The sequence below is a fragment of the Coloeus monedula genome, assembly GCF_965178545.1.
Source record: "Coloeus monedula genome assembly, chromosome: Z".
Taxonomy (NCBI): domain Eukaryota; kingdom Metazoa; phylum Chordata; class Aves; order Passeriformes; family Corvidae; genus Coloeus; species Coloeus monedula.
Window position 1 is genome coordinate 66353544 of NC_138822.1, and position 19255 is coordinate 66372798.

General features: G+C 36.1%; 1 protein-coding gene across 1 annotated transcript in view; it reads right to left on the minus strand.

The window, feature by feature from the left end:
* Positions 1–19255, minus strand: part of RAB3C (RAB3C, member RAS oncogene family) — a gene marked incomplete at both ends in the record, with an annotated part of 117943 nt that overhangs the window by 54109 nt on the left and 44579 nt on the right. The window contains one exon of the mRNA XM_082301197.1: positions 2851–2969. Within this exon, the coding sequence (XP_082157323.1) occupies positions 2851–2969 (119 nt within the window). The remainder of the gene's footprint in view (positions 1–2850; positions 2970–19255) is intronic.

A 19255-nucleotide genomic window follows, 5' to 3' on the forward strand; every position in this document is an offset into this window, starting at 1 on the left:
CACAGCTGAATAGATTTATGCTGACTTAGATACGTCATCTAGAGATACAACTATTATTCATCTGTACCTGTAGTTAAAAAGGAGAAATGTCAGTCATATTTTAGGCCAAAAAAATACCTTTTAATATAAAAAATCATCCCAACACACATTTTAAACGGAAGTCCTTTATCCAAATCTAAAAGATACTTGTAGATTCATTGTTCTGACTGCAGTGCAGTTTCTAGATCAAGTCTTGTGATGTGATTTGAATTCAGATATGACCTGTGTGCATATATATGAAATGGCACTACTGCTTAGAGAGGCACATTTATCACAGAGAAAAGCACTTTAAGCCTTGAAAGGACTTAAAAGCTCATGCTCTCTCCTGCCCTAACTTTCAGAAAGACATGGATATCTGCACATAGCCATGCCTGCTTTTTTGCAGCATTGGTAATTGCCAGTTATCTTTAACTTTTCTCACACTCAGAAGCAAGCTGTAGGTTTTTAATTACTACCAAAATTGAAGCCAGGGCTGATCAAAATTAATTATGAGCTGTGAGATGGGAGTAATGAAAAAAAGGAGGAACAGCAGAGCAGCAACTGGGCTTATGACATTAAAAATACAAATAACAGGAAAATCTATGTCTCGTACTGACAAGTGAGACATTCAGCTTATCTATCATTCCTTTCATCATGCAGATGACTTCTCAGTAGCTCTCGACACATAATACTGCAACCCCTTCTTTCTACCAAATTTCTATCAGAGCTGTCGATGGTTTGTAAAACTTCTAGATAAAAATTACAGAAGAATCATATTTCATTATGAATCTATTTAAGAACTCCATAGCTTTTAAATATTTCTTGCTTCATTTTACAGTAACTTTTTTCTTTTTAACTAGTATGAAGCCTAGTTACTTTTTGCCAGGAGACAAAGAGTGCCAAACATAACAGATCTAGGAGACTGGAAAACAAACAGGTGGGAAAATTAATAGTAAGTACTCATATTTACACTTGCTATAAAAGAAGTCTTTGTGTTAGAGGAAGAGAGATAATACATGGCATGCCATCTGGTCTGCCTGGAGAAGGGACAATGAAATTTTCAGATCACAGCTGGTCCTAGACAAGACATTATCACCCAGTTAACCCAGTGCTAGAATAGAATGAGCCCATGGACAATGAAAAACAGGGCAAAGCAAGAAAGTGCTTCATCTGGCAGGGCCAGGAAGCAGTGCTTTTGGCAGTCACATCTGCAGGTTCAGCAGGGAGATTGGTGTATTCCTTGATTCCCTGTTTTTGTTAAACTTTCACAGCAGCATCTCTGAATTAACACTTTCAGCTACCTCCTGTTAGGTAGGAGATTCTGTCTCACACAGTTGAATAGAGCAGTACTCACAAATGTGTAACAGCAACTACTCACATGATGTTTCCAGCTTGTACAATATTGGCAAAACATCCCTTTGGCATAACAACTCATAGGGAGCAAAGGTTCCTTCCTCTTGGAGTATCAAGCAGTCTCCACTCGGAAACATTCAATTGTCCAAAGATAGTTACCAGTCTATAATAGTCATGCAAGCTTATTGATTCATAAATGGAGGGAGTTGCTCACAAGAGCAATTTGTTGTGGAGTCATACAGATAACTTGATGGAGAAAAGAAGGGACACAGTCTGGAGCTGGCTCTTTCCCCTGGTGCTTACATGGGAAATGTTAGGCAACCCAAGATCCCATTTCATTTCAGCAGAGTCAAGCTAAGGTTATCATTTATTATTTTCAGAGTGATAAATTACCAATCTCAGCTAATACAGAGCAAGAAAAACTCCAGGTGTTGAGAGGGAAAGTGCTCCATGGGTTCTGTGACACTTTCTACCACAATAATAAGTCAAAGAGTGTGAAAGAGAGAAAATTCTTTTTCTTGGATGGTTTAATGCTACGCAACAATTTCTGTTAAAAACAGGCATCAGAGCATTACTACTCTTTAAGTGTGAAACATGTTTCTGACCTTGTTTGTCCTGAAAGAAGTACTCAGTAGAGCATAGAATAAAATAAATTTTTAAAAAGCCAAGTAAATATACTGAACAAATCACACAAACTCTGAACAAAATTCTCTTTCAAACACACCTGTCCCGTGGGAACTTGCATGCAAGAGAGGATGTGGAGCACACATGACAAATGTTGTTCATATCACTTAGAGAACTGCTGGAAGGCTCTTGGATATCAAAATAACTTGTAAAGTAAAAAGAAAGTCACTTAGGGAAACTCTGGCTTTCCTTTTAGGTTAGTTTTATTTAAAAAAGCTTTGAATTGTCTGGATGCTGACTGACACGTGTGATTAAAATGATGTCTCCACTTTTATGGAGACATCTGGACATTCACATAACTCCAGGTAATGTAAGTTCCAGCCGTTCTAGGTTCTGCTATTCTAATAAAGTTAGCTCATCTTAACACTTGATTCACAGAACTGACATAACAATGTATATTGGGCTATGGTTAAAAGCAACATGATGAAAAATTAAATTCACGAATGACCCTCAAACATGGTATCTCATTTTTTTCCATAAAGTATGGAAACAGTTTCTGATATCTTAGCAGTGAGTCTCCACATTAGCATGTTGCTGGATTTAGTAGTATCAATAAGGTACATGAACTGAAATTACAGAAAACACAATGGTTACAATTAATTATATGCAAAACATTTTAAAATATTCATTGACTTTCCCAACTGAAAAAAACCCCACCACTATATATTTGGGTATAGGAATGCTTGAGCACTGAATTTGGAAATAAGTTTTCCAAAACAATTTGCACTGTCACAGCAGATAAGTGATATCACACGTATTCTCTGATATTTAACATTAATTCCAGTTTTTACTTACCAATCCTGCACAGCATTGAAAGAGTCCTCATTTGTGATGTCATACATTAAAATGAAGCCCATTGCACCCCGGTAGTAAGCTGTGGTAATTGTTCTGTATCTCTCCTGGCCTGCTGTGTCCTGAAACAATAACAAAAAAAAATTTTTACATTGCAAATAAATTGAAAACTTTTTTTTTCTGTTTTTTTTGTTTTTATAGAAAGCAAACTCTGACAAGAGTTATTGTACATCTCTGCAATCCTGAGAATAAGTAGAAAAAGGAGAACTCTGCATTGGATCACAATAGGAGGAACATATCAATTCTGTCATGAGTGGAGAGTGGAGAGGAGCAGAAAGGCATGGCCCCCTGTCAGTCCATATATCCTGAGTTGTTAGGGATTTACTTTATTCTGAGAGTTGGGTACGAACCTTCTCTTGTGCTCCTGCCTTGTACCTTCCCACTGTGACAGAGGTAAAATCTGGATAAAATGCTGAACAAAACAGCATCCTTAGAACCTTCATTACGAGAACAGGATGGTTCCTGAAGCCAGGAAACATCTTGACCAAAAAGGCAATGTCTAATTGTTCTGTTCTTGTGATTTTAACGCATTTGTTCTCCCGTCAGTGAGCACCATTACAGCTTTTTGCTGACAAAAAAGAAAAAAAAAGAAAAAGAAAAGAAAAAGAAAAAAGAAAAGATTGTATGACAGTGCTCTTAAAATGAGGATGATATCCAGAAAAAAAAAAAAAAGAAAAGAAAAAAAAAAAAAGAAAGAAATTTGCCTTTTGTCCCTTACCTCAAACCAGTTACCTCACTCATCTTAACCAACTGCCTTTAAAGTATGAAATGTAGAAATTTAAGTCTTACCTCCACTTCTTGCTTTGATTATTTCCATTTAAAACTTTTCAGGGTAGGGACTATGTGTTAATACATTTATATGCAACATCTAGCATAGTGTTTAGTCTAGAGAAAAGAAGACTGGAAGTGGATCTCATCAATACATATAAATATTTCAAGGGCAGGTGCCAAGAGGATGATGCCAGACTTTTCTGTGGTGCCCAGTGACAGGACAAGGAACAATGGCCATAAACTAAAACTGAAACAGTTTCACCTTCACATGAGGAAGACCTTCTTTATGTTGAGGGTGGCATAGCACTGGAAAAGGCTGCCCAGGGAGGCTGTGGAGTCCCCCTCCCTTGAGACACTTAACATCCACCTGGATGTGCTCCTGTGTCACCTGCTCTGGGTGGCCCTGCCTTGGCAGGGGTTTGGACTGGACGATCTCCAGAGACCCCTTCTAAGCCTAACTATTCAACCACCTATGCCTGCACAAAATTTGAGACACAACAGCAATAAATGAAATACAGGAAATGCATAACTATTTCATGTTCCAACATAACTATTTAATATTTTTAAGACATTAATATTAATAGCTTTAGATGAGATATATGTCAGTGCAATCTTGTAACAAATAGATCATCTGTGCATATTTAATTTCAACAAACTTTTAAAATTAATATAATTATTTCCATTTTTTTAATAGCTAGGAAATAGATTACTTTACTAAATCTATTTAATTTACCTTCCTACAGAGAAAGAAGAATAACCAGTAACAAACATATTTGGTATGTTTTCTGAAATAGTTTCTAGGCTAGAAGTATTCCCTTGTGAAGAAAAGAAAAATGGATTAAATGGGCCTCCATTTTTGTATATACATCACTCATGTCATAAACTAATAAGAAAATGAGATTCTACATGCAACAGAGAACACTTCAGGATTAAAAAATATCCAAGGTCATTACTGAAACTAAAGAATATGAGGTAAAAGATATGATTCCTGTTCATTCTGGATTACAGCAGCTGCTGCTTTGATAGAGTTTCAGTGATTGAATATGGAAAGCTAAAGCAGTAGTTAAGACTTTAGCAGATCTCACAGGAAGTTAGGTTATGTCTTTGTGGGAAAGGCCAGACAGACCTAAACTTTTTCTGCTTATGCTTTGAACTGGCTGAGCCTCTACCAGCTGTTGTCAGGAGCTTGGATAGCTGCTCCCAGATTTCCTGAATATTAAGGTATTAAGATGTGCCCTAAGCTTGTGCATATTTCATTTATGAAAAAAGCTTTACTTGCACATTTTTTGTTTGTTGGTTTGGGTTTTGGGCTTGTGGGGGGTTTTGTTGCTGTTTTAGGGTTTTTTGTCTGCTTGTTTTTAATTTTTTGTTGCTGGCTTCATTTATTTGATTTGTTACTAGACAAAACATCTGGGAGGGACACAAGCAAAATATGGCCTACAGAAAGTATTCAGCCTTTCAGTACAGAAGAGAGATGTTCAAACAAATTTCATCAATGTCTATTTGCTTGTTTTTTAGTTAGATAGACATGTTCGATTAGTATGTATGATAGTATGACAAGCAGGAGGCCAGTGCTACTGAAGACAATCTTATTTTGCTCTGGGTGGTTTCCACTGAAGCCTGCCTGCAGGTAAGAGTGAACAGCCCTAGCAATAAAGCCATTAGTCAATGATGCTTTCTATCCAAGACACCAACTCTTTTCTGTGTAGTGTAAAGCTAGGTAGGCTGGGCTTAGGAAATCTTGATTATAAAAATAAATAATGAGAATAAAAAACGAGTTTAAAGGACAACAAATCAAGATCAAAGTTGTTAAATGATTTTACCCAAAGGGGCACGAAGCTGCAGATAAAGATCCAAACACTGACTGACTTTGGGACAGAAGATGCTCGTCTGGATGCAAGCATTTGATTTGTGTCAGTCTGGGAAGAAACCAGGTATTTGGGGTTGTTCTCAAATTCTAATTCATAATTCTAAATTCATAGCTAATGCCATGTTAACAGGATGATAAAAAAAGAAGATTTTCTAAAGGGATATTTCGGTATATATTACATAGATAGATGACCTTTAATAAAGTGGAGTATATTAGTTCCAGATATAGATAATCACATTCCTGTTGGTATTAGTTTATATGCACTTGCTATGAGGAAGCAATTAAAATTTTAATAGTTCTAATGCAAAATTTATGTAGTAAAGTGTTTATTATCATGGAACAAATGGACACAAATATAAGTAACCAATGTGTTACTCATAAATAACACCAATGTGTTACTTAACCTTTGCGTTCCACACATTCATAAGCATGTTTTTTGTATTCAGACAAGAATATATTTGTAAGTGCCCTAAGGATACCTCCTTCCATATGACCATTAAGGAACTTAAATACCATTTGACAGAAGAGATAGCACACTACAAAAATCACAAGCTTTAATATTAAATATTGTATTTTATTACAATTATTTCATTTATTTGAAACAGATAATACAACAACTATAATAAAATATTGTATTTTATTACAATTATTTCATTTATTTGAAACAGATAATACAACTATGTACGTGGTCTTTTTGTTTATTAGCTTTTATTCTTATGGAAGAACTAAGCAGAAAACTGATTTCTATATTTTATCATATTTATAGTTGTAAATCACTATGATTGTATCCTCAAGTACTGTTACATACTTGTACTTGAAGAAGACTATTTCCAGTTCAGGTAGGGCTACTGTCTGCTGTTATGTTATCTTAGTCTATTTTAAAAGACCACAGAATTAATCTGATGACTGTCTTCTTAGATTTAAATTCTGATATATAACATCTGTATTTGCACTAACTGATGTTTATTTATAAGAAAATGAAATAAAATAAGCCCAAGGAAAAATAAAATTTGGCCTGTTATTGATTAGCATTTTAAGCAAGGCAGTTCATTTTTATCTTTGATGGGCAGAAAACAAGACACAAAGATCACGTTGGGGACTTCATTCATGTAGTTAATGTCTGGTAAGAATAGATGATTATTAAACAAGTAGAGTGAAAATGCAAAGGTGAGGGAATGCTTTTTGAAAACTACCACACACAGAAGACAAAAAGAGGTATTTTACAAATCTTAGACAAAACACATATACCAAAAAAAAAAAAATCTCAGCAGCTACAAGAAATATTTTCAAATATTACATTCACTTTCATAAATTCAATTTTTAATACAGCTACACTATTCCATTAGCTTCTGGTTAGCTGATCTTATCTTTGTGAATCTTTTTTAGCAGGCATCAGATTTTAATTATTAAATCACATTATTATAAGGTATAGTGGTTACAGTATTAAAGAAATTGTTCATTTTCTGAGCATTGCATACAGCACACTGGCTAATAGCCCACCCCCCTGAGTATTTGGAAGACTCTTGATACTTGCACAGATTTCCTTTCTGTGTTTTGATGCCTCTAGTATGCTTTGTTGGCCTTTTCTTAACTGATTTTTTTCATGTAAAATAGAAATTAGTCATCTGCAAGCATTTTCATGCTTCAGATCCTGATATGTAGGATTTCATACTAGAAAAATTCATTGCTTTTTGTGATCAATTCAATAGCTAAAAGGACCAGTAAAGTTTTCCAATCAGTAAAGATCTTGAATAGGGCACATACATCTGTAGACAGGGAAAGAAGAATGGCCAACTCTCCTTTATCAGATATGTATTAAATGGTAGAGAGACAAGTAATTCTGGATTACCTTGGGTTTTCATTTGAGTTAAATTTATAACTGTGAAATTTGACATACAATAAAACAATAAAGCAAAAATATGTTAGTTGTTTTTACAGTAACTACCTGAATCAGCGTTTTTCTTGTGTTCCTCCGTTTAATAATGTTACAGAAAATTTCCTACAGATTCTCATTGTTACTGTGGAACTCCTATATCATTGGAGGCTTTAAGTGTATGGGGAATGCACCAGCTGCTGACAACAATGTTCCCAGAGGAATGGAGAGATATCATGTAATAGCCATCTGTGAAAGTAGAAACACTTAAGGATAGGAAGCTAGCTGACTCAAGAGGAATCGAGTTTCACATGAAGTTAAGAGTTTAGGGGTGGAAAGTCTCAATATACAAACCAAGGTTCTGATAGTAATCCTGGACATACTATTTAGTGTCTTACTTGCAAAATACAGTTATCTAACTCAACAGAAGTAAACCCCTCCTACTGTCAAGTCCTACTAAGATGGACTTCATCAAGAATATGTCATACCAGCCTAGACTACACCAGTGTTTTTGTAATGGGTTAAACCAGGCACTTGAATTCATTTGCTGTGTGCCCTCCCTCTCACCCTCGCCTAGCACTGCACCACTGACAGGAACAATACTTTATGCAAATAACTTGCAAGTGGAGTTGTTCATTATTAACACAGACAGTTCGGAAGGTGAAAACAAACAGCATTTGGCAGCAAGAACTTTTAATGAGCCTGTATTGAGAGAGTTCAGCCTGCAAAACACAAATTTATTTTTTAGCATGCTTGAGTGACTCCGTGTCTCTGCATTTCTGTTCTGTATGCCAACATCTTTTTTAGATCCACTTCCTCACTACAAGTTTTACTCATATCGCAATACTGCTTGTGCTATGTTCCATAAACCTGGCAAGAGTAGAGGAGGATTTCTTGGATGGTGTTTACACCTCTGCTTCACATCCACAACATTTGAAGGCAAGGCAAATAGAAAGATAGAATTAGAAATGTGAGTTGGGTGAATCCTCACTTTGCAGGCCACATTTTTCTGTTAAGGTAAACAAAACTGGCACAGCAATCAAGAACCACAGCTCCTTAATGAGTTTTTCTTTCCTGTTGTTGCTACCCAAAGGTTATTTATATACTCAATCAAAGAGACTCTGTATTACTCTGTTTTTTCTGATTTCTCTTCAGGTATCTCTGGGGTCTCAGGAAAAAAAAGGATAAAAATAAAAGTATGAAAAACCATAACCTCCCCAAACCAAACAACCAACCAACCAACCACCACAAAAAACACCTCAAAACCCAAACATTCACCCCTGTCAGAACTAACAAAAACCCAAGAAAACCCAAAAGAGTTATTCAAGCACGGGCAAGGGATGACCTCTGCAAAAGTCCTCTTGAGATGAGGAGTAAACCTACCTGAAGCCTGCTGCTAACCACTCAGGGAAGAGCAGCTGTGGGTTTATATCTGGACAAGGCACAGAGAAAGAGGACAGAGAGAAAAGCTGCTGGAGCAGGAGGAGCTGTTTATCCCAGGAGCACTGTTTCTCAACAAACAGCACTTTCAACAGAAAGTGTTAGGCACATAGAAACACAGACAGATGAGTACTTACAACAAGGAGAAGAAAATACAGTTCAAGACACTTTTTTTAGCTAATGTATGCACAAAGATGTAACACAGTGTACTGCCAACTCAGTCTTTGCTTATGTACCTATTTCCTCCCAGCAGCTCTTTCCAAATTTCTCATGGCTTTAGTTTCCCTGGAAGTCTGTCTTTTATTCTTTTATATTCATATGTGTATATGTATATACATATATACACTTATTTATACATATATAAATATATGAGTGTATCTGTGAATGCATACATGTGTTTGTAGGGAAAAAAAAAAAAAAAAACCCGCATATATATATATGGGCATTTGGAGCATGAAAAGCCAGCTACTGGGCTTGCCAATACATACCAGCTAACCCTATGTGCTAGTCCTTAGAGCTCACCTCAAAATCAGAGCTGACAGTTAATTCCTCATACAGAAGGGGTGCAGGAACATGGCAGGGCTAACTGCAAATATCTGGGGTCAGAGCAGTGGGGAGAGGCATTATTCCAAACGTGGCCAAAAAAAGGGGGTTGTGGGGGGCTGTCCTGGCAGGCCAAAGGTACAGCAGAGCCTGCACTAAGAGATTAGAAACGTCCAGGCTGGCATTGGAAAAGTATTTTACTTCCAGATTAACTTTCTACCATTCCAACTATGGAGTTGCTGATTGTGCCTGGAATTAATATAATTTTAAATTTTCTGCTTTTTCCCTTTCCTGTTCTTTCTTCTCTCTCCTTTATTTTTAAGACTCACATAAAATGTCCATTCTCAGCAGTTCAGCTATCATGCCTTCCTAAAGCACAAAATTTAGGAAAGCAGGGTAGCAATGCCCTTTCTAGTCCAGCATAACTTGACTAGAATTGGGATCCATGGATAGCCATGGAAAAGTTTGACCAGCCATTTTGATAATAGTTCTATGTTAGTGGCTCATTTCACTGAAAAAATTTGCATAATAGTGTCATCATGTTCAAATATTATGCAAATCCTTGTCCACTGATTAGATAACAGTACCTCTTGGCTATTGAGAGCTATGAAAATAATTCTTTCCTCATGACAACAGCAAGCTTAGCACATTTTGTTCTGGGTCTTTTTTGGAAGCACAGTCTTACAACACTCCAACTCTAAGAGAAAAACAACCTCATAGTAAAAAGGACATTTTAAAACTATAAACCAAGCACTCTTGCCAGAAACTCTCTCCCCACATCTACTTTTTCTTGCGATAAACCTCTGTGTTTAAATCTGCGGTGAAGTTTCTCTCATTTGGAACAAATTACAGACACATTCCTATTAAATACTAATAACCTTCCAAACCTCCCCAGGAGTAAGCGAATGCATTTCTAGTCAGAATATTAAGTTTAAAAAACATGTTTAAAGGCTCACTGAAATGACTATGAACTTGTACTTTTCCCATCTTTTTTTTTTTAATTTAAAACCTATAAAAGGAAAGAAGACAACTTGCAACACAGAAGCAGACACATTTTACCTACTTCAATCAAGAAACTATAAATTCAATATTTGTGGAAGGGTTCAGGTATGGCAAAAGTCCAATCCCATCCAGAACTTAGATGAGGGCTGGTAATAGGCAGAGCTTTGTGCTTTAGAATGCCTGCTGAATAAAAGTACTGGGCTAAAGTGTAGTCAGTGCCACAATAGTTTCTTTCTACCTTGGTAACATAATGCTGCTTCAGAGCTGTCTGGAAGATTCCTTGTAGGAGGACCTATAGGCAACTTCTGTATGCTTTTTCTGTCTGTAGTAGCCATTGTTTTTTGAGGCAGGCATCAAAAATACCTAAAGAAATTCTGGAAGCTCTTTGTTTATTATAACTTAGGCAGGTATTTTATATTCTAAGGTTCAGCTGAAAAAGCACTTCGTATTTTCTGGAGAACTTCACTAGTGATGTATCAAAGGCAGGGAATGCACCATTCTCTCTCCACCAACAACACAGTTCCTTCATGCATTTCCTGGGACTGTTCCCTCCACTGACACAGAAAATATTTTCATCCAAAACTAAAGGCCATTGTGTTCTCTTGCTTGTCAATAAATACCTCTGAACTATGGCTGCATATCAAAAGTCATGCTTAGAACATTTTCTCCAATGTCCTGGTATTTGATAAGAGACATGTAATTGAAGAGAGCACAGGTTATTCAAACAAGAAAATATTTATTTGCCATGAAAATGTATCAGCAGCTGACAGTGTTTAATCCACACCCACCAATCGTGTCCATTATTTGATTATGGTTTAAAACAGTAAATTATTAAAGAGTGAGTTGTAAAAAAATTAAATATGTCACGTGTGATTAATCTACGAATCTTGCATTATTTCAAGCACAGTGCCCTTATGTTTGCATTCTCTTTGTGGGAAATTCTGGCATAAAGTGGCGTAATTAGATCAGATATCATCTAAATTGCTGTTTAATTTGGCCCCTGGTCTCTCTTTTTCTTTTAGGTCAGACTGTTTGAGAGCTCTGTGCCTAGCATATGTATAAGCATATTTAGCAATTCTAATGACTTTGTAATTTTAAAATCAAACTTTGGAGAAAAACACAGTCTTACCAGAAAGTGTAACTGCCAAGCCTAGGAGGGGAAAGAATGGAAAGTGAAAGGGAAAAGAAAAAGGAGAGGCAGAGGCAGAGGCAGAGGCAGAGGCAAAGGCAAAGGCAAAGGCAAAGGCAAAGGCAAAGGCAAAGGCAAAGGCAAAGGCAAAGGCAAAGGGAATTTCATTTGGAAGGGACTGTCCCATGAAAATTTCAGTTGGAAGAGACTGTCCAACTGTCTGACCACTTCGGGGCTAACCAAAAGCTACAGCATGTTTTTATGGGCATTGTCCAAATGCCTCTTAAACACTGACAGGTTTGGGGGTATGGACCTCCTCTCTAGGAGAGGAAGAAATACTCAAGAGTTTCTTCAACAAATAGAATAATAAGTGAAGCAAAAAACAGGTATCAAAAGATGAAGGTTATTAACAGGGCATTTTTCCTCCTATATTTATATTTCAGAAAGCATGAGCCAAACAAAACATCAGCAAGACTTCTACACTTCAAAGAATAGCCTTTGAAGTTTTAGAAGTGTCCATGGAACCTGGCAAGAGAATCTAGAACAGATTCTTAACAAGAAAGTATGTCACAAACTTCATAAATGCATAGGTAGGCTGATGAACTTTGAGAAAGAGACATGTTCAAAAATCCTGATGAAGAGAAGTAATTTTTATAAGGAATTCAAGCTTCAGGTGCTTTCCTGGATGATGACTAGAACAGTAATCACATTCTGGAATCAAATATTATATGAACAAACATTGCTTCTTCAACTTCTAAGAAAAACTAATTTTTTAGACATAGGTAAAGAAACAGAGGTGAGGGTTAACAAAATTTGTAAAACCAATACTTTGTATTTAGGACTTCAGAAAAAAAATGGGAAGCATCTAATTCTTTATCCTTTAGAAGTTATGAACATTTTTAACTTTTATATATGATTAACAGTTTTCTGTGACTCACAAACAGTAAATAATAAGACCTTATGGAAAGAAAAAAGATCATATAAAAGGTTCATTATTTTACTGCTGAATTAACTGAAGAAATAATACTTGAGATTTGTGATGCAAGGTTATTTCACTGGAAAATACTGGACTACTCAAATCAACTTTTGCTAAAGTTTATGATTGTGTGAAAAATTTCATTACAGCAGGTAATTGATCAAAGTACATCAAGGAATTACCAGCCAAAACCTTACAATTACTCCCTCTAGTAATAGGTCATAGGCTGCAGAGAGCTGTGGACTAGCAGAAACATAAAAACATTCCCTGAAAGACACTGTTGCATATGAAAGACGTGACTAGCCCATGATTTTTTTCCCATTTTTTCCCTTTTAATCTTCAATGTGATGAAAACATGATCTATGTGAAACATAATTTTGTCTAAAATGGCTATACTATAAACTTTTGGTTTCATATTACATTTTCTTTGATGACAGGTACCATCAAAGTTACTGGATGCTACAGAAAGTATATGTTCTCCAAAATCATGAAACCAAACTTCTCTAATGTACAGGAATTCCTGAGTACTTTAGGTACTTAGTCTTCAAAACTGTGAATGAGCACAGCTCCCTAAGTCACCATTAGGTGTTCACAGGCTTATAAAGCACAACATCCACAAAGGCCCGAGATGCCCCGTCACTTTACACCTGAGAATTCATGCAATTATTTTGATGACGCATTTCTAATGTGTCACCCAAAAATGACAGATCGTTTTAGACAGCAAGCAGATAGGTTTCTCAGTTTTCTGAGGAACTTACAGTTTTAATTTTTACAGTGTTAATTTTATCTTCCTTTGCCTTATTTTTTAAGCAAGTGAAACAGTTAATTACAGGATCAATTAACATTAAATTTTCAAGCAGAACACAATTAGACAAAAAAGTCTCCTTGCTTTTGTAGATGTCATAGTTATATCCATTCTTAATTTTATTTTTGGTAACAAAATATATATTTAAAGACAAAAAAAAATCCTTAGTAGTAAATTAATTAACCTTTTAGAAAGATCCAAAACCATTTATGCTGATATCACCATTTATGATGATATAAGTAAAGGGTAGAATCCTATCCATCCTGAAACTGCAATGTCAAGACAAGAGCTCAAATCAAATGCCAAAGCAAGACAGAATGAACAGCTTTAGATTTGTCAGGGTAGAAGGCCTTATTGAAACACACAATTCCTTCCTAAATATTCTATAATTCTCATATTTATTATCAGGCAGAATGGCTGCCATAGTTCATCTGAATTTTTGAATGCAAATATTTCAATAAAATAAAATGTGCTGGTATAAATAATTTCTAGAGGTAGGATTTAGATCATATATGATGAACTATAATTAGTGTTATTCTTCAGCTGTGATTCTTGAACTACAGGTGTTCTTTCAGAAATCAGAGTTATTCTGTCTTAATGCATCATAAAGGATTAGGAAATCACTGTCTAATGGAAGCAGAAAAATGACCAGCTGTGAAATCTGTAGCAAGTATAATTATAATCAGAGCTACATTAAAGCACTAGCTACTACAAAACCAGACACTGGTCTTATATATAGTCAAAGAACAGTCTAAAAACAAATTGAGTGTAAATAACTTTCAAAGGGCTTTGCTGCCTACAGTGCACCACTGACTACATTGAAGTAGTGGATGTTTGATCACAACAATTCTGCTTTAACTTACACACTGTGGTATTTGTTCTGTAATTTAAAAAATCAGTAAAACTAAGAGACAGTTTCCGGAAAGCCAGCATATTTTACCACATCTCTATCCCATCCCATCCCAGTCTTTTAACTCTCACATAACAGTGGTTTTAGAGTAGTAGCAGTAGTAGGGTTCCCTAATTTGTTAAAAATAAAGTCCCAAAAGTGTGCGTTCCTGTGTACATACAGAAATTCATATGTGTATATGTGTATAATATGACCACATGTGTAAGAACTGTATGTATAAAACAACCAAATCATATATAATCTAATATTCTTATTAAAGATAAATAAATATAAATATAAATATAAATATAAATATAAATATAAATATAAATATATTATATAAAGAGGTGTATAAACTTGCCCTATGTATTATGGCTTTATGTTAGGGAAGAAGAAAGCAAATTTCTCACATCGTAAATTTCTGCCTAGAGTCCCAGAATTCTTACTGATCTCATCAAAGCATGAGGAGAAGGAAATATACTTATCCATAATTGTTCCTTTATACATTTGCATTTCATTAATTACAAACAAAGAGAGGAATTACCTAACAGGAGAGTTAAATTCAGGAGTGTGAATCAGAACTGCAAGCATACTAAGACATTGGAATTATTTTGGATTCATATATTATTTACCAAAGAAAATCAAACATAAAGTTAAATATAAATGATAACCAATTAAATGAATCTTTTTCAAATACAGATTAAACTAAATTAATTTGAAAAGCCACATCAATAAATCCCTTGATAGAGCAGCTACTAAGTATTCAGCAGAGAACATAATCCAAAACAATGCCTCTCCAGGCTTCTTTCACACAAAAAGACATCTTTTTGGGTGGACTTGTATTTTTCCTTGATGTATACTCTGCCTTTGCTGCAACCTGAATAGAAAGCCCAGTAATCTGTTCACTGAATATAGCACTGACCAGCATATTAACTGGAAATTGCATTATTAGACATTAAACCACATGTTCTTTGATCCTAGATAAAAACTAGAGATTTTTTCTACCCTGATTTGATTAAATTGTGGGACATGTTCTTTCATTGTGCAGACATAACTGAATTATGATCCATCAGCTGACAAAATGCTACTGTGACTTAGAAGGCAGACTGACAGCCAAAGGGGAGACTTGAATAAAGATCAAAGTGAGAACTGATTCCAGAAAGGAGGGTTGGGGTTATTTTTCCAATATATAGTTTCTACTATACTGTGATGAGAAAAAAAAAGTCTGCTCATTTGACATGTAAGCATGCTCAAAGATTGCTGCTTTGAAGATAATTTGCCAGGGTTGTTTATTAGTGGGCTCCATATAGGCTCCCAGGGGTCTGTGCATCAGCCCACAGCACACAGCTCAAACAGACGTTATTAATTTTCCTAAACCTAACTGCTCTGGATTTCACAGACATGTTTACTGATGAGCAGAAGCAACAAATGAATATGGGGAGCTCATGATTTTTTTCCCATTTTTTCCCTTTTAATCTTCAATGTGATGAAAACATGATCTATGTGAAACATAATTTTGTCTCAGATGGCTATACTACAATCTTTTGGTTTCATATTACATTTTCTTTGATGCCAGGTACCATCAAAGTTACTGGATGCTACAGAAAGTATATGTTCTCCAAAATCATGAAACCAAACTTCTCTAATGTACAGGAATTCCTGAGTACTTTAGGTACCTAGTCTTCAAAACTGTGAATGAGGACAGCTTCGTAAGTCACCATTAGGTGTTCAAGAAGACTGAAGGGGTTCAGGTGGTTCCAGCATGGATGTTTCATAATAAAGGACAGCATGTACTTTATTATGTAATATACAGAAACAGTAGATTCAATCAATATCTAATTAATATTTTAAAATCACAAATTCAAACAAAATACACTCAATTTAGTCCCTTCATACACCCAAGAAGGATCTTAATCTCACAGAACAATTTAACTGAACTTGGAGCAAAATTACCAAACACAAAAATTACTCTCTGCCCTCAAATCTTTTATTAGTCTTGCCATATGCTTATCTAAAACAGAATAACTGGAACATCAGAGTCACCCTGTATTTTATCAGATCATATTGTGAATTAACAAGTCTTTGGAAACGATGCTGAAAAGAACCCATTAAATCCATTCCAATAATGTGTAGCACAAAAGTGTTTAGTAACAAAACTATTACATATAATTATACATTATATATAAACCCTCCTTAAAAAAAATCAAACGTATATGTATTCAAGCATAAAAATGTCAATTCCATTTTTATACAAGATAATTTAGATTAAATCTTACCAAAGAAAGGATACAGAGCAGAAATATAGTGTCTAAGATGGGTGATGTACTTTCAGCCCATGACATCCAGACAGATACCTCTCTTCTCTGACCATCACCCCACGATCCACGATCAGGGCTAGTGAAGTCTGAACTGACTGAAGTGCAGCAGGTGTGAACAAGGATCTGAGATCGTGATGCACTAGTGACAATAAATGAACTTGGGTCTTGACTGATGACCTAAGATGATTCATACTCCATCACGGTCTCTTATTAAAACCTCACTTAATTTAGAAAGTTCAGAATTGTTTGGAGGTTGGTTTGTTTGTTTATATTTTAATTCCCTAATTAGTATAACAGTATTTAGCTGAAGACTAAAGCTAGAAAAATCTCTTTAGGCTACAATTTTTTCTTTCTCATTGCTCAATACAAATCCTATACTTTGAATTTTAAACACGATGTGTTTTCCCCTCGGTCTTCTTCCTGACTCCTAAAGCTCCTCTGTGCATTTATAACCTGTTCATCTCTACAGAACAAAGAAATAGGCAAGCTGAATACCTCCCAGGTGGAGTGTTTGAAACACAGAGTATCTTGAGTGAATTATCCATGTATAGTGGCACAGAATATTAAATCCAAGACCCCTTATAAATGTGCTAGGTTTTCTCTTCCCTTCCAGCTTTCTTTCTGAGAAGTGACTGAATCCTGAGTATAGCATTCATTTGCCCCTAAACAGTAAAATCTGCTGTATACTATTATTCCATATCTTTCCTCTAATAAAGAAAACAATTGCAACACAATGCCTGACTGCAGAAAAAAAAAGATGCCTCACACTATTATTCTACTTAAATTAATTCTCAGAGATATGTAATGGGTATTTCATTAGTACACAACAAAATTTGTTGGTATTATTAAAAATTAACTGACAAATTTGTTAGTATTATTAAAAATTAATTGACATAGGGCTAAGGACTAAATTTTATGAAAGATACAGTTAAAAGTATTTACTTCTGTAAATACAGATAACTTTTTCTAACAAGTATTTTGTATTCCCCTGTGTTTTCCATGTAACGTACCATACAGAATAAACTTATAAATTAGATCTGTCATTAGGACACAACAGGATAGATAATGTCCTCTGATATTTAGTATATAAAAATGCATTCTCTATTAAATGCTCAATCTATAACGTCACCAAAAATTTAGATCAAGATTAGATTAGATTATATTTCAAAGTTTTCAGAAATCAGTCATGACATCTTTTCCAATTAAAAACCTACCACATTTGTCATAGGTTAGCAAGCATAGTTCCAGAAGTGATGTTCTTGCAAAGGGGTGCTTACAGCTTCCTCTGTGACCTGATAGAACCTATCAGCTGGCCAGTTTGAATATGGACAATTCTTTAAGCCACTTGAAATCGTGACTACCTCTGTGATCCACACTTAAGAACAGACAAAGCCCCCACAGGCCTCTCTTGTTTTCAGTGCTGGCACAGGTGGCTGCGGGCCCCGTGTGGGGGCCAGTGGGCCCGGCCAGGCCCTGCTCGGGCCAGGCCAGGCCAGGCCACGGCCATCCTGGAGCCATGGACCTGTTCCAGCCATGGAACCCCCCCCACTGCCTTGCCGTGGGCAGCCGGAGCGGCTCTCCCCCCTCTCCACTGTGATAAGCCCCATTCCAGCTGCAAGGCCTGGGGGAGATGAACCCTTTTAGTGCTGTGAAGAGCTGAAAACCTGAGGGAAGAGAAAGAGGAGATGCTTAAAGCTGAAATTCTGTTGCAAAGCTATGATATATCAGGGTATCCTGTTGTAATTTCATGAAGGCATGGGGGGTGGAGCGTTCAACTTGTACTTGTGAGCAAAAGCACCTGCACTGAGATAGGCAGATGCTGACGCAGCTGTAATTTGATGAGAAGTTTGGACAGGGAGAGATGGACCAGATGAGGACTTTTGCTCCAAATGGAAAAGGAGAAAACCTCAGTTCCTAGAGATGCTCCCAGAGATAGTCCTAGAGATGAAGATGAGGAAGACCCTTTGCTCCCAGGGAAGGAGAAGGGCCTCTGTTCTTAGAGATGAAATGCCCCCAGAGATGGGTGAAGAGAACTTTTGTTTCTGAACGGCTCAACCTTAAAATTTTACCCCAGTAATTTCAAGAGTAGACCCGCGAAAGCAGTTGTGGGAAAAGCTGCAAGTCGTGGGAAGGGACTCACATGCGAGCAGAGAACCAACCGGGGCAGCTGTCTCATTGTCATAATGTTTATATAGCATGGGCAAGAGAGACTCCTCTTCCTAAATGGACTGAACAAGGTTATTATGGAAGTGGTAAACAGACTGAACATCTCAAGGGTTGTCTTTTTACATTGTCAGTAGGAGAAGGGAGGAAGGTGGGGGGAGGAGAAGAGTTCTGAAGGTATGGTATGATTTTTTTTTTTTTCTTCTTTTAGGTCTATTAATAAACTTCTTTATATTCTTTCAAGTTTGGTGCTCGCTTTGCATTTCTCCTAATTCTTATCTCACAGAAGGTAAACAGTAATGAGTACTTTGGACCAAACGACTACAACATCAAATAGTGTTTTTCTTAAGCAGCGACAGGGATCACAACTGCTGCATATTTTTAGGGGGATTCTCATGTGTTTCAATGAAAATCAAAAGAACCATTTACTCAAGTTAGTGAAAATTGAAAACTTATCACAAAAATCTGTATCTTCAGAAGGTAATTGCCAGCCACAGTAATGATGATGTGTTGTAGAGTGAATTCAAGTGCTATTGACAGAAGGGGAATCTGTAAACATCTTGCTGCTG